The sequence below is a fragment of the Malania oleifera genome, chromosome 2 (genome assembly GCF_029873635.1).
Source record: "Malania oleifera isolate guangnan ecotype guangnan chromosome 2, ASM2987363v1, whole genome shotgun sequence".
In the NCBI taxonomy this organism is placed as follows: Eukaryota; Viridiplantae; Streptophyta; class Magnoliopsida; order Santalales; family Ximeniaceae; genus Malania; species Malania oleifera.
Genome location: NC_080418.1, coordinates 111585712 through 111602152, shown reverse-complemented (window position 1 = coordinate 111602152; position 16441 = coordinate 111585712). Strand labels below are relative to the sequence as shown.

The 16441-nt window shown below is 36.4% G+C and overlaps 1 protein-coding gene across 3 annotated transcripts in view; it reads left to right on the top strand.

Annotated features, from left to right (window-relative positions):
- Window positions 1–16441, top strand: part of LOC131147987 (uncharacterized) — a 49905-nt gene that overhangs the window by 6143 nt on the left and 27321 nt on the right. For all 3 annotated transcript variants that reach the window (XM_058097696.1, XM_058097695.1, XM_058097694.1), the window contains exon 2: window positions 2446–2517. In XM_058097696.1, the coding sequence (XP_057953679.1) occupies window positions 2446–2517 (72 nt within the window). The remainder of the gene's footprint in view (window positions 1–2445; window positions 2518–16441) is intronic.

Sequence of the window (16441 nt, the reverse complement as noted above, 5' to 3'; positions counted from 1 at the left end):
AAATAGATGTAGCAGTAGCCAGGATTTGTGAATGAGCAAGACAAAACTAAATTCAAGAAAATAATTCATAATGTCTATTGTTTCAGAATTTCCTCACATCTTATTTGAAAATTTGTAAGTTAAATATATTTTTATTTTGTGTTATGGCATAAGATTTATCTATTAATTTTTTTATTTGTTAATATTAACTAAACTATATATAAATAATGATTGCAGATGCTAAGTAGTCTTAAATATGTTTTAGACTAATTTTTCTACATTTTTATTAGTTTGCTTTTTTTTTTTTTCAATATCTCAAGACAAGATCAAAGTAGAAAAATTCATAGTATTTGACTGTAAATATTTAAATATAAAGTAGAATATAAGAAACAAGAAACATGAATCTGAGATAACATTTTCTAATTAGAGGAGAATGAACAATATATATACATTATAAACTTAGTGAAAATATAAACTTTAGTTGAAATGAATATAGAAAAGTTTCATGTGGAGAAGGGAAATCTAGAGCTCAATAAGAAATGACTTTATAAACTATGTACAAGAAAATTACTTGGAAGATTCATCACAGAAATTGTGTGAATTAAATTATCCAGTGGTCAAAATGTTACTATTCAACCATTACAGTTAATTTCATAAAGACAATGTTTAAGGAAAAATAAATATTCAGTTATATGTGTTTTTATAAATTTTTTTTTTTTCAATTATTCTATTGTTAGTAAAATTAAAAGAATCTCAAACATGTTCTTAAAGTATTTTTAATTACATTCTTCCCCTATCCTCTATAGGTGGATCATGGAACGTCTTAGGACTCAGATTCAAATTGGGATGGGCTCTCATTGAGCACAATAAGCTTCTCGGTTAACCAACATAATCTATATATATATATATATATATATATATATATATGTATATATGCACACACACACACACGCGCGCACACACGCACACACATATATATTAAATTATTAATATATATCAGCTAGGGAACACCACTATAGTTCGTTCACAAGAGGGCATAGTTTGAAAACTTGAAATGGGCTCTCTTGCCTAGTATAGTTAAGGACAATTGGCCTTCTAAAGGACCCAAAAAAGTTGAAAGCTTGGAGGCCCAAAATAGTTTATCATGGAATGTCTAAGGCTAAAAACTTGAGATTGGCTCTCTTGTTATATAACCAAGTAAATTGCCCTCTCAATCAACCCTATAAAAATGGAGGGGGTCTATAGGGTAATATTAAGTGGGATGTCTTAAATGCATATTTATAATATTGAACTTTTTTGGACCTTTGGGAGTGGGGGCAGCTGCTGCCCCTTGCACCTACCAAAATCCCCAACTTGATGTACTTGTGAGAAATTTGATGTAACCACAACCCCGAAATGTCAAAGGCGGACCTATATTTGGAAACAAGATGAATGAGAGTCAACAATGATGTAACCATAGCCCCCAAAACGTTAAGGTTACACTAATATTTGGAAACAAGATGAATGAGAATCATCAAAGATAATTTCTTGCATGTTGAACAGCTCTATCTAAACTACTAATGGGTAGTGCTTTTGATTTAAGCTGAAGGCTATGGGGACAATTAGAAGTTTGATGAGGAAATGATGAAGATGGTCAGAAAAAATGTGTAAGTATATGCTTTTAGTTAGGTTTAGAACAAAGATAATGTTGAAGGGGAGCCTGGGAACAAAGGTAAAGTTGTCACCATGTAACTTGGAGGTCACGGGTTCGAGATGTTGAAACAGTCTCTTGCAAAAGTGTAAGGTAAGGTTGCATACTATAGATTCATCATAGTCCGTCCCTTCTCCAAACCCCGTATATGTGGGAGCTTTGTGCATCAAGCTACCCTTTTAGTAAAGTCAATCAGCATAATCAACTTTTAGTTTTGGTGGAATTTTAATCCCTTTTTTGGGTAAGTGGAGTTGGCTAGGATTAATGTTCAACACTAATATCTGTTTTAATCTATAATTAATAGATTATATATTGGCATTAAACTTTTTTATGTAGCTAGGTCAAACACATTCTGCTCATGTTTGCACAAGGGTTCCATGTTGATATGCTTATGTAGTTCAAGTTTTGGTTTTCGTTGGGTATAATAGTAGTAAATATAAACTACTTCTGAACTCATGCTTTACTTCTTCAAACTTTCTGTCTTACAGTACATTATGCACTATAATTTGGATATCAAGCTTATGTCTTTTGTGGATTGTAACGTGTCCTGTACATAATTTATAATGTGATGTGGACATTATTTTGCCTTAATATTTAAGTATAGTTAGTATCGTTTACAAAAAAATATTCATACTACGTGCTATGCAGATTTTTTGGTATATACTTGCATAAACCAAGATTTTGAATTAACCTCTTAACTATTTTATTCATGTAATTAAATTTAATATATTGTGAAATGAGTACAACAGCAAACATACATGCCTTTTTTTCTCCAGAATAGAGGAATATGTGCAAATTTGGCTCTCCTACTGTGGAATTCCTTTGGTACAATATTTATACTGTTACAGGTATGCTATGCTGATTATGTTAAATGCTCTTCTCAATGATTTTGTACATGTAAACTTGTTTCATTTTGTTGTTATTTTAGTACTTTTGTGCATTTTTTGTGTACTCTACTGTATTACCTGCATATATCGCCATTGGCTTTTAGAGAAGAGAGAGAGCCTTTTTTTTTTTTTAATGAAGAATGAACTATGTAATTATGAAATAAATCGAGGATAAGCCTGCAGTGCATGAACTACTCATTTGCTACATATGGACAATTAGTTTGAAAGCAAAGAAGTTATAGAAATAAGTTGGATATGGATCATTTACTAAGTGGAAGCCATAAGCCAGTGTGTTTCTTTGTTTTGATACTCATAAGATGCTAACATTTGCATAATCTGTGGATATTTATGTATAAAGGTGTTCTTGATCCGTAGATGACTACAAACATGGTATTAGTCTAGCCACATAATTTCTTCTCTCTATTTGGCAACGTAGTTTGTATTTGATACTATATGTTTGTGCTAATATTTCATATTTTATTTATCCTTCATGCATTAGTGGTTTATAATCAAATATCTCTTATATTTTGTCAACATCTAAGAGAATTATCAACTTTCCTCCATTTATGCCATTGTTATCATCATTTCAAAAAAAAATTTGAATGCTTGTTTAGGTCACAAATTAACACACACTCCTCCTTGAGAAAGAAAAAAATAATGAGAATTCTAAAAGGTTGGTTGAAAAGTACTGGTTCTGTTTTCTTTCTTTTATTTTATCTACTAGGTAAAAAAAAAAAGAAAAAAGAAGTCCATATGCAGCCTTGGAGAGATGCATGTAAGAGGAAAGCATGGAAGATGGAAGGAGCCCATTTGTATTGTGTCCCAAAAAGTGACCATAAATCCTTGATTCCATCTTTTTGAAAGATGATGGCAATTTACTCCAAATAATTACTATTCTATAAATTAAATATATGAAATGTTAGCTCAGCAGGCGCTTTTAGTCATGAAATTCGTCAAAATCTTTGGACAGTGAAATAGATCTAATGTTCAATTGGAAACAAAATTTGTGAATCTAGTACTTAAGGGCCCATTTGGTATCAATTATTAAAAATGGTTTTAAAACATGAGAAACATTGAATATACCTGGAAGAGGACTTGTCAGGAAAATTCATTTTAAAAAGTTTTCAAAATGTCTCACCAATCACACTTTGTCATAAAAAATAAATTACCATGTTAGGTCTAAAAGTAGTTAAGTATTGATGTAGTTAAGAGCTTGTTTGGTATCCTTGCAAGTTTCTGTTTTTTATTTCTATTTTTGTACATTAAAGAAATAGAATATAGAAACATGTTTGTTTATGTTATCAGTTTTTTTGTTTTTATTGTCAGTTTTTAGTTTGCAAAAAAAATTGTAAACCAATTTTACCATTTTTTTTTTTTATGGTTTTCAATTGCTTTGGAAACTAGTTGCCAAAAATCTTAACATCCAGAAATAGTTCTTTTAGATTAAATCATTCATTTATATACTTTTAAATTAAAATAAAAATAAAATGATCGTAAGAATTTAAATATAATTAAAGTAAAAATACTCATAAATTTTTAAAAATAATAATAAAGCCAATTACTATGTTATGTGGTTCTAATAAGATTTCTTCTTTACCTCTTAAAAAAAATAATAAAGCCAATTACAAAATATTTTACTATTTTCCAATTGCCATGTCCAACAAAATTTTATTGTCTAAGTAAATTTTGAAAGTATAACAATTTAGTAAAATAATTATACTAATTTTAATTTTTATTATATTATTCTTTCAAAGTGTATTATTTTGTAATTTGTTTAAACACATTTTTATAACATTATTTGATTTAAAGATGAAACTGAGCATTTTTTAATTAAGTTTTTAATTTGTTTTAGTTTTGTAAATATTAACCAAAGAGGTTGCTGGTTTTTGGTTTTAGTTTCTGTTTTTGGTTTTTGGTTTTTGATTTTTGTTGCTATAATTTTTTTTATAGTAATACCAAACGACCCCTAAAATTTTCTTTCCTACTCCTTTTGTATTTTTAGCACTTTTCTTTTTAAGATGACATTTATGTTTAGTATTAAGTTGTTTGGGGTTTTATTTATATGATAAGACACATTTTTTGTAATGGTTCGGTCCATTAGGGATGACTATGGGGCAAAAGTGATTTCACAACACAAATTTAGTTTGGAAGGAAATAATTCTGCTTTGGAGGAAGCTAAAATAGAAACAAAAATGAGCATTTTCTAATTAAGTTTTATATTAACCAAAGAGGTTGCTGGTTTGTGGTTTTTAGTTTATATTTTTTGTTTTTGGTTTTTGGTTTTTGTTTCTATAATTTTTTACAGTAATACCAAATGACCACTAAAATTTTCTTAGCATTTTCCTACTCCTTTTCTCTTTTTAGCACTTTCCTTTTTAAGATGATATTTATGTTTAGCCTAATTAAGTTGTTTGGGTTTATTCATGTGATAGGATGAATTTTTCTAATGGTTATGGTCAATTGGGGATGATGAATATGGTGCAAAAGTGATTTTACAATTCAAATGCTAACATGTAACAATTTAGTTTGGAAGGTAATAATTCTCCTTTGGAGGACGCTACAACAATCAAATTCCTTCAGATTTTAGGTTCAAAGGATCAATTTTAACTCTTAAGACTGTAAATTACTTAATAACAATGAGTTGCCCAAGGGAGACCTAAAGTCAATCTAACCATACAGCAAAATAACCTTTAACAGGAAGGATTTGAAGCAACAATCGCTGCCATTAATTGCTGTTGTGGAGATCTCCATTTTGTCATGTGAATGGCACATGAGATTTTAAGTGGCATTAAGACACTCATCCCCACCAATAATTTATCTCTAGATTTGGACGCAACAAATTAAGCAAGTCAGATAAAACAAAGCACTAGTTCATTGCAAGTATAAGGAACTCGTAGGGGTTATAAAATTATAACTTTATGGTTTAGCACATATTTTTGATGGGTGGAGAGGAACACTCAGTCACTGGTTGTGATTGAAACTCAGTGAGGATAAATTCAAGAACAATTTATTTCAATAAGAAACAATACACAGAGGAAGCAACTCTCCTTTCTTTCTCTCTCACTGGCTTTACACTCTCAACACACCACACATATACAATGCACACACACTCACCTATTTATAGCAATTACAGAAAACAAATAATCAACAATGGTGGCTAGTTTGGTAAGGTTGGTGGCCAAATTTTGCTTAACTTCAATGGAGGTGGGCTGCCGGTTGACGAAGCTGCTGCAGTCAAATTTTTGATGCCACCGTCCCACTGTTCAAGTTTAATCTTCAACATCCCCCCTTAAACTTGACTCTCCTAACTTTGTCATTCCGAGTATTGTCTTCAGTCTTGCAAAAATATCATGTCTGAGTGGCTTTGTGAAAATGTCAGCAATCTGATCATACGTTCTGCAAGATATCAATTCCACTTCTTTATTTTTGACATGCTCCCTGATAAAATGATACCGAGTATCAATATGTTTGCTTCTTTCATGGTAAACTGGATTTTTCGCAAGTGCAATCGCTGATCGGTTGTCGATGTAAACTTCTGTGGGTTTATCTTCAAGAAATCCCAGATACTTCAGTACATTCCTAATCTATATACCATGACAAACAGCCGAGCTGGCAGCAACATACTCAGCTTCACATGATGACAACGTTACGATGGGTTGCTTCTTTGAAGACCATGTAAATGCTGTATCTCCCATGAAAAATGTGAATCTAGTCGTGCTTTTTCTTTCTTCAAGATCTCTTCTCCAATCGCTATCTAAATAGCCAATAAGTCTGCAATCACCTCTTGATGAATAAAGCATACCATCGGTGATGGTACCTTTGACACATCGGAGTATCCTTTTCGCTGCATTCAGGTGGGACTGGTCAGGAGTCTCCATGTACCTGTTAACAAGTCCAACTTCATAGAGTATATCTGGTCTGGTGCACGTCAAATACCTCAAGCTTCCAACCAGACTCTTAAAATATGTGGGGTCAACATCTCCTTGCTCATTCTTTCTCAACTCCAATCCTGTTTCAACTGGAGTTGTCACTAGGTTGCATTTGTCCATCCCAAATTTCTTCAATACTTCTTTTGCATAGTGGCTCTGGGAGATGAAAATTCCTTTCTCGCTTTGCACAACTTCTATGCCAAGGAAGTGAGCCATTTGGCCAATATCCGTCATTTCGAATTCTTTGACCATGCTCCTCTTGAAAGCGGCAAACATCTCTGGATTGTTGCCGGTGAAGATCAGATCATCAACATATAGGCAAGCTATCAGCATGCTTCCATTTGTCTCCATCTTTATGTATAGTGCATGCTCGTAGGGACACTTCTCAAATCCATTCTTTTGGAAGTAGTCATCAATCCTCATATTCCACGCACGAGGTGCTTGCTTCAAGCCATAGAGTGCTTTCTTTAACTTGTACACTCTGTCTTCTTTGCCCTTCATTACATATCCAGGTGGTTGATCGATATAAATCTCTTCTTCTAGAAAACCATTCAGAAATGCTGATTTCACGTCCAGCTGGTAAATTTTTCATCCATTTTGTGCTGAAAGTAAAATAAGTAATTTGATGGTTTCAAGTCTGACAACCGGGGCAAAGATTTCTCCATAATCAATTCCTTCTTTTTGCTTGTAGCCTTTGGTGACAAGTCTTGCTTTGTATCTCTGAATTTCTCTTTGAGCATTCTTTTTGGTCTTGTAGACCCATTTCACGCCAATGGTTTTGCGGCCCTTCGGGAGATTTGTCAACTCCCAAGTTTTGTTCTTCTCGATGGATTGAATCTCCTCATCCATCGCTTTTCTCCATTTGTCTTCTTCGTTAGCTTCCTCAAAGCTAACTGGGTCGCTGGTTAACAATAGACAGTAAAGAGTAACATACTCTTCAATTGGTTCTGTAGTTTCATACAGGTCGGCTAGATTTCGAGCTCCTCTAGGTCTCATGTCTAAGATTTCACGCTCTATTGGTGATGGAGCTTCATTCCTCTGCGATTAACCATGTGGAGGTGTCTGCAGCTCAGGAATTTGTGGCTCAATAGCCACTTCTCTTGTCTGTGTAGGTTCTCCTTCAAGTGTCAATTCCGCATTTTTGGAACATTCAGTCTGATCCCATTTCTAGGATTCATTTTCTTCAAAGATGATATCCCGACTATGAAAGACTTTCTTGTTAATGGGATTGTAGAGTCGATATCCCATGGTGCTATCACCGTATCCAACAAGGATACACTTCTCTCCTTTATCATCCAGTTTTGTCCTTCTTGCTTCTGGGATCTTGGCGTAGGCTATGGAGCCAAACACTCTCAGATGACTCACACTGGGCTTGTGAGTACTCCAGGCTTCATATGGTGTCTTTGTATCAAGACTCTTCGTCGGACACCTATTGAGCAGATAGACTGCACATAACACTGCTTCTGCCCAAAAACTCTTGGGCACATTTTTATCCTTTAACATGCCTCTAGCCATGTTAAGGATTGTGCGGTTCTTCCTTTCGGTTACACCATTCAACTGGGGAGTGTATGATGGTGTGAATTGTTTCTAAATCCCTTGTTGTCTAAGGAATTCTAGGAAAGCCTCGTCTTTGTATTCTCCTTCTTGGTCTGACCGGAGTGACTTGATGCGGTAGCCACTCTATTTCTCCACAAGAGTTTTGAACTCTTTGAACTTATCGAATACCTTTGACTTCCTTTTCAAAAAGTAGACTCAGGACTTTCTGCTGTAGTCGTCGATGAAGGTGAGGAAGTATCGATTCTGTCCATTCGAAAATGGTCTTAGTGGACCACACACGTCCGTGTGTATTAGCTGGAGCGGCATGGTTATTCTCCAGTTGGCTTGCTTTCCAAAGCTGTTTCTATGTTGCTTGCTCAAAATACAGCTTTCACATATCATATTTGGATGATGGATATTGGGTAAGCCCTTCACCATCTTCTTACTTAACAATTGTTTCAAACTTTCAAAGTTTAGATGCCTATACCTTAGATGCCATAGCCAGTCTTTGTCTTTGATGATAGCGCTCAAACACCTTGGCGTATCATGTTGAATGGCAAGCGGAAACATTCGATTCTTTGCCATTTGAACTCGAGTAACAAGCTTTCCTTGAGCATCTATTATCACCATCTGCTTATTACTGAGGCTAATTTGATAGCCTCTCTCCACGAGCTGTCCGAGACTAAGTATATTAGTCTTCATGGCTGGCACATAGTAGACGTTGGAGATGTAAGCATGATCTCCAGACTTCTGTTTGATCAAAACATCTCCTCTCCCTTGGACTGGGATTTTAGAATTATCGCCGAAAGAGATCTCCCCCTGAACTTTCTCATTAAGTTCAAAGAATAGGTTCTTTCTGCCAGTCATATGGTTGCTGGCTCCAGAATCAAGGTACCAAACACTCTGGTCCTGAGGAGTTGCATTGTGTGCCATCAGCATCAACGACTCTCCATTTGCATGATCAGTTTTGGCAAGGTTGGCCTCCTCGCTAACCTTTTCTTGTTGTCGCCCCCAACATTCATTGCTAGTGTCCATACTTGTGACAATTGTAGCATTGAATGTTTCTTTTGTTTACATTCGAGCGATTATTGTATCCTCCTCTTCTACCTTGTCCTCTGCCTTGTGGGACATAGCTCTGTTGATTTCGTCCTCCTCTAGTGGGACCTCTTCTGCCTCTGCCACCTTCTTTGGAGTTAAAATTTCCAGAATTTCTTCCACGAGATCCTCGGTCTTGTCCTCTTCCTTGTTGTGACGTCCCCCTTTTGTCGTATCTATCTGTAGTGAGGGACAACTTCGTTTGGAGAGCTTGCTCCAGTGCTTTATCATCACTTCTTCTATTGACTTTTTGCTCATGGGCTTGGAGTGAGCCTACAAGTTCTTCTACAGACATTGTTTCCAAGTCTTTTGTTTCTTCTAGGGTCACAGCTATATAATCATATTTTGGATCTAAAGATCACAAAATTTTTTCACAAATTCTCTCGTCATTGAGAATTTCTCCATTTCTTCTCCATTGATTTGATACTACCATTACTCGTGTATAGTAGTCTGTAATGGATTCAATAGACTTCATTTTGAGAGATTCGAACTCACCTCGCAATGTCTGAAGACGAATCTTTTTTACTTTATCTGCACCTTTGTGTGTTCGATGGAGAGAGTCCCAGACTTCTTTAGATGTCTTCGCGGAGGCGATGATTTCGAACGTGGTCTCATCAAGGCCTTGGTAGATTATGGATTTTGCCTTGCAATCTTTCTTTCGATCAGCTTGCAAGGTCGTTCTTTGAGCATCGGGCATAACTGCTTCAACTTCTTTTGATGGGCTTTCTCTGTACCTATCTTCAACGATGTCCATGACATCCTGAGAACCTAGAAGGGCTCTCATTTGAATTGACCAGTTGTCATAATTCTCTCAGGTCAATTTTGGAATGACCGATTGGATAGTACCGTTAGCCATCGAATTTAATATATAAAAAACAGAGAGATGGGGACTGATTTTGGTAAATCTAATGCCACCAATAAATTCAAAAGATTGAAAAACCTTAGGAACCGGTTTTGGTTTGCAAAGAACCGGTCCAAAAATCACTGAACCGGCTATAGGAAATTCTGGTGAATTTTTAACTAACCGGTTTAACTTAACGGCCGTTTAACGGCGTTAATTTCCCCGTTACGCCACGTGGCGTTCTCTGCGCGTGCCGCGTGTCTGCTGCTGGGAGGCGGGTCGGATGCGGGTCAAGCCTCGTGTACGGATCCGGTTTGCGGGTCGCGGATCTGGGTCTCAAATCGGGCGAAGAAGACGCGTGCGGGGGCGTGAGGCGCGTGTGGCCGTCTGCCGGAGTCTTCGTCGGCGCGTGAGGCGAGTGGGAGGAGCGCTGTCTTCATGGGAAGCGCGTGAGGAGTCCTCCGGTGTCCGTTTGAGACGTGGTTTTCACCTTTGGAATCATCTTGAATCGAATTTCAAAATGATAGGTTCAATTTTGAATTTTGAGCAACTTCAAAACTGGGAGAAAATCGGAATTTTTCTTTGTTTGCCTCTGTTTGGCGGATTTCAGCGTTCCTGGACGCTCTGATATCACTGATGGGTGGAGAGGAACACTCAGTCACTGGTTGTGACTGAAACTCAGTGAGGATAAATTCAAGAACAATTTATTTCAATAAGAAACAATACACAGAGGAAGCAACTCTCCTTTCTTTCTCTCTCACTGGCTTTACACTCTCAACACACCACATATATACAATGCACACACACTCACCTATTTATAGCAATTACAGAAAACAAATAATCAACAATGGTGGCTAGTTTGGTAAGGTTGGTGGCCAAATTTTGCTTAACTTCAATGGAGGTGGGCTGCCGGTTGACGAAGCTGCTGCAGTCAAATTTTTGCTGCCACCGTCCCACTGTTCAAGTTTAATCTTCAACAATTTTTATATTAAAACATAGGTACTAACAAAAGTGATAATTACGATGGAAAGAGGATAATAAATCCTCCAAAAAAGAAAAGGCAAAATAATCCCCCCTCCCCTGGCGGCGAGAGGAATGTTCTCCTATTTTCCTTTCCTTTGTATATGTTTTTTTTTTTTAAATAAAATAAGAATTCATTAATAGATGAGGTAGAATTAGTTACAAATAAAGGATGGGACATCCTTTTCATAAGGAAATAATAAAGAGGAAAAAAGAAAATAATAATTAAGATGTCTTTTTCTTCTTCTTTTCATAGAACATTTTGGGATGCTATGATTTGCATCTATGGTTGAGCTACTCCTTGTGTTCAAGAGACATGAGAGTCTTTCTTTTTGAAATTTTTTGTAACTAACATTTACACATAGGAAAAAAAAGGATAAGAGTAGTGTAAGTTTCTATCCATGCTAAAAAGGAAACATTCATGTACTCTCATATCATCTGCTGTATTGAAAAATACAGATCACTTGGTTAAGAACTTAAGATATTGTAAGCTACACATGTGCATATTGGGAGTTGAATGACCCGAAAAACTGTCAACAGGACTTTTCTAGGTACTACTAGAGTACATCCAGTTTCTTAGTTTTATTTTTAGTTTTCCTTGGCGAAAGTTTGACTATAGAACCCAGAGTCCTAGTATTATACACACTCGCACCCACACACTAAAATTTAGAAGAGAAAGCAATATAAACCAATGCAAGAGGATTAAGTGGTGGAGCTTGAAGGGAGAAAATATAGTAAAATTCAAAGATAAAATGATTAAAGAGAGCGATTGGACAATAGGAGATAAGGTAGTTGCAAACACTATGCGGAACAAAATGACTAACTTTATTATAAAGATAGCAAAAGAGGTTTTAGTGAATCCAAAGGTAGATTAATGAACAGTAAAGAAAGTTGGTGGTGGGATCAAGATATTCAAAAATCCAAAAAACAAAAAGAAACTATTATAAAACATGGCAAAGTTGTAGAAATATAGAAAATCTTGAAAAGTATAAAAAGCACGAAAAAATGCAAAAAAAAAAAAAAAGGCTATTAATGAAGCTAGACATGGAGCTTATGATATTTTATATACTCAACTAGATACAAAAGAAGGAAATAAAAGAGAGGTGATGGAGATACTTTAATAAAATGTTTAATGAAAATCAAACTGAAACCTTGAGCTTGGAAGTGACCAATAGGGGAAAAAAACTAAAAATAAGAGATTTATTTGCAAAATTGAAAGTCCTTGAGGTTAAGATGACTTTAAAAAAGATGAAAAATGGTAAATCTATAAGACTGGATAACATACCAATTAACGTTTAGAAATGTTTAGGGGATAAAGCGAAGTATATGGTTAACTAATCTATTCAACACTATTATAAAAATCAAGAAAATGCTAGAGGAATGGAGGAAAAGCATGTTAATACCTTTATATAAAAACAAAGGCAATATTCAAAACAGTAATAACTATTGCAAAATTAAGATTATAAGTCATACGATGAGACTATGGAAAAGGGTAATTGAACAAAGAATAAAACTAGAAACAAGAGTTTCAAAGAATCAATTTGGCTTTATACCTGGGCAATCGACAACAGAAGCTATTTATTTTTTATAAAAATTAATGGAAAAGTTTAGGGAAAAGAAAAGGGACTTGCAATAGCTTTTTATTGACCTAGAGAAAGCTTGCGATGGAGTACCTAGGCAAGTTTTATAGTGGGTTCTAGAAAAGAAGGGAGTTTGTAATAGAGATATTGAGGTCATTAAGGATATGTATGATAGAGTAATGACTAACGTTAAGACTGTAGGAGGGGAGTATGGAGAATTTACAATCATAATAGGTGCATCAAGGTTCTTCTTTGAGTATTTTTTTTTTTTTTACTTTAGTGATTGATGAACTCCCTAGGAATATCCAAAACGAGATCCCATGGTGTATGTTGTTTGCAAATGATATTGTCTTGATTGATGGAAGTAGAAGTGGTGTGGAATCTAAGTTAGAAATTTGAAAAACCATTTTAAAGTCTAAAGGTTTTAGGATAAGTAAGAATAAGATAGAATAAATGAAATGTAATTTCATTAATGTAAGGGGGATTTTGGAGAGAATATTAAACTTGATAATCAAGAAATTAATAGCACTAGTAGATTTCGGTATCTTGGATCTATTATGCAAGCAGAAGGGGAAATTGAAGAGGATGTAATACATATAGTTAAGGCAAGCTGGGTAAAATGGAGGAGTGCACCAAGCGTGTTGTGTAATCGTGGAGTACCCTTAAAATTAAAAGTAAATTTCTATAAGACGGCTATCTATAAAATCAGCGATGCTTTATGGATTAGAATGTTGGACAACTAAGAAACAATAGGTACGAAAAATAAAAGTTGTTGAAATGTGCATGTTAAGGTGGGTGAATGGTATAACATTAAAAAATAAACTGAGGAACAAACATATACACAATAAACTAGGCATAGCATCGGTCGGAGACAAAATAAGGGAGGGGCAGCTAAGATGATTTGGGCATTTGAAACGCAGACATGATAGCGCACAGGAGTGACCTAGTTATTGTTTTTGGTATTAAAAGTGGTAAGGGTAGACTTTAAATAACTTAGAATGAAGTAGCGAGGAAGGATTTAATAGCTCTTTAGGTAGAGCAGGAAAATGCTCTTGATTATATGAATTAGCAAAAAAGGATTCATGTAGTCAATTCCACCAAGTGAGACTTGAGGCTTGTTGTTGTTTGTGCTATTATTTAGGTTTTTTTTTTTTTTCTTATAGAAACACTTCTTTACAAACGTTTATGTTGACTATTTTTTTTTTTTTTATCTGAAAAATTGTAATTATAAGACCAAAAGAGCATGTACAGTATCACTGGGCATACCTAGGAGAGGGAGAGCAGAGCTCCCCAACAAGCAACTGCAAAGCAGTACAATCAAGAGCCAAACAAAGGCCAAGACTGCAAGCAGCAAATAGAACTCGAATACATCAAGAACCTGGGCATTCCCAGGGGCCAGAGCCATATCAACTACTACCTAATTACATCAAAACCTGGACATTCCCAGGGCCAAAGGCCATAAACTACCACTCAAATACAAAGGAAAGGAAACTTCTCATAAAAAATTCTGAGTCTAAACAACTTTGATTATAGCATCCTGATGGGTAATCATGCCTTCAAATCTCCTTTTGTTTCTAAAATACCAGATGCTAGATACTGTGATGGCCAGGCAGGCCCTCTTAGATACAGCCTGCACTCCTGTACCCTTGACCTCTTTTTGAAGCCATTTGAGGGCTGCTCTAATAGTGGACATGGATTTTGTTATGCCAAGCCAGCCCCTCAAACTACTCCACACAGCAGCAGGCACTCTGCATTGAAAGAAAAGATGGTCAAGTGTCTCCATTTTTGAGTTACAGAGAACACAGATTTGGTTGAGACCTTCCACACTGATCCTGTCACAAGTCTGCAGTTTACCCTTAGCAGAAAGCCACAAAACAAAAGAATGTTTCGGTATGCATCCATTTTTCCACACCAAATTCTTCCAATGAACATTTGATCCCCTATTTCTCCCAAACTAATAAGCTTTTGAGCAAACAAAATTCCCACCCACAGTCCACTGTTCAATCTGATGAGCTGCTTTGTCTATGTCACTACATTGCTGAATGATCAGGTTTTTAATCTCTACTATTTTCTTGAACAATGGGGAGCCTTCATGTTTCGTTGAAGCTTCCCAAATACTTCCACCCCTCAGGTATACATGGCTAACCCACTTAGCCCAGAGTGAGTCCTTACTATGAATGTTCCATAATGCCTTAGTCAGCAGGGTCTTGTTCCAGGTTTTTAGGTCTAGCACCCCCAACCTTCCTTCATTCTTTGGGAGGCATACATCCCTCCAAGCCACCATGGGCCCCCTTCTACCCCCCCCCCCCCCCCCCCCCCCCCCCCCCCCCCCCCCCACAGAAAGGTCCTACACCATTTGATCACATGGGCCAGCACAGAGTAAGGGATAGGAAAAATAACAAGCCAAAAGTAGTCAATACCTTGCACCACAGATTTTATAAGCTCTAGTTTTCCTGCATATGAAAGGGTGTTCCCTGGCCATGAACCAATTAGATTGGCAATCTTGTTAATCATAGGGGCAAAATGCATTGGCTTTAGCCTAGTGGAAGCCAAAGGAATACCCAAGTACTTGAAGGGAAACTCTCCTGGAGAAAAACCTGTAAGATCTTGAATAGCCTACATCGTATTGTTGCACAGACCAGCACCATAAATATTGGATGCCTTCCAACCCTGAGTGTCATGGTCCGACTATTTTCACATCGTTAGCGCTAGCTAAAGCACTCTTGCTTAACTAGCCAGCCTATCGTTTACCAACATTCATCCACAAGGCACTTTCATTAACATTCATTCAGATAGCAGCGGAAATAATAATCAATTCATGAAAGCCGTGGCAACCAAGCAGTAAACATTGAAGCAAACGTAATTCATTAACAAATCCTCCGTTGACATGTTGTACTTAGCGAGGGAGGCAAGTAGGCTAAGCACGTTGACAATTGCTAGTGAGTTTTACAATGACTGATGAACACTCACCCTCCCCTAAAGAGGTTTTTATGTAATTATCATCCTGGCACTAGGAAACATCAAAGTGACCGAGGAGTCATACTGCCTTATTTGGCTTACAAAGACTCTACTAGCAGAAATTAACCCTACACTAGTATTTACATGATGGAAACCCATCCTAAGCACACGAGATAAGCGGTCACAGGCAAGCATAATGCCCTGAACAAGCTTAGCTCGTGACACTGAGCATTTAGAGAACAAGTTGAGGCAATCCATGATCTGTTTAATAGAAGAGTAATCTCCCCGAGCAAAAAAAACAAGTCATTTGCAAACACAAGATGGGTGGTTTTAAGATCTCCACATTTTGGATGAAAGCAAAATTCTGGGTTGCCCTCCAAAGACTTCAGTAATCTTGACAGATAATCCAAACAAATAACAAAAAGCAAGGGGGAAAGGGGGTCCCCTTGTCTGAGACCCTTCTTCCCTGCAAAGAAACCAACCAGCCCTCCATTCAAAGCTAAGGAGAAGGAAGTGTGGATACACATTGCATTATCCAGCCCACCATTGTTGCTGGAAAGTTTAGGTGCTCCAACATCTCTCTCACAAACTTCCAAGAGATAGAGTCATGAGCCTTTTTAAGGTCAATCTTTAGCATACATCTTGGAGAGATACTCTTCCTAGCATATTTTCTAAATTTTCTATCATGTATCTCTGACTTATGAAAGCAGACTGAGCCTTGCTCACCAAAACCTCCAACCCAGGTTTGATCCTACTGGGAATGATCTTGGCTATAACTTTACAGATCACATTACAACATGATATGGGCCTATAATCTTGAACTGAATTTGCATGCTGTGGCTTTGCAATTAACACAATTGCAGTACGGTTAAGCTGTTTCAGGAGCCTCCCATTTCTGAAAAATTCCTGAACTGCAAGCATAAACT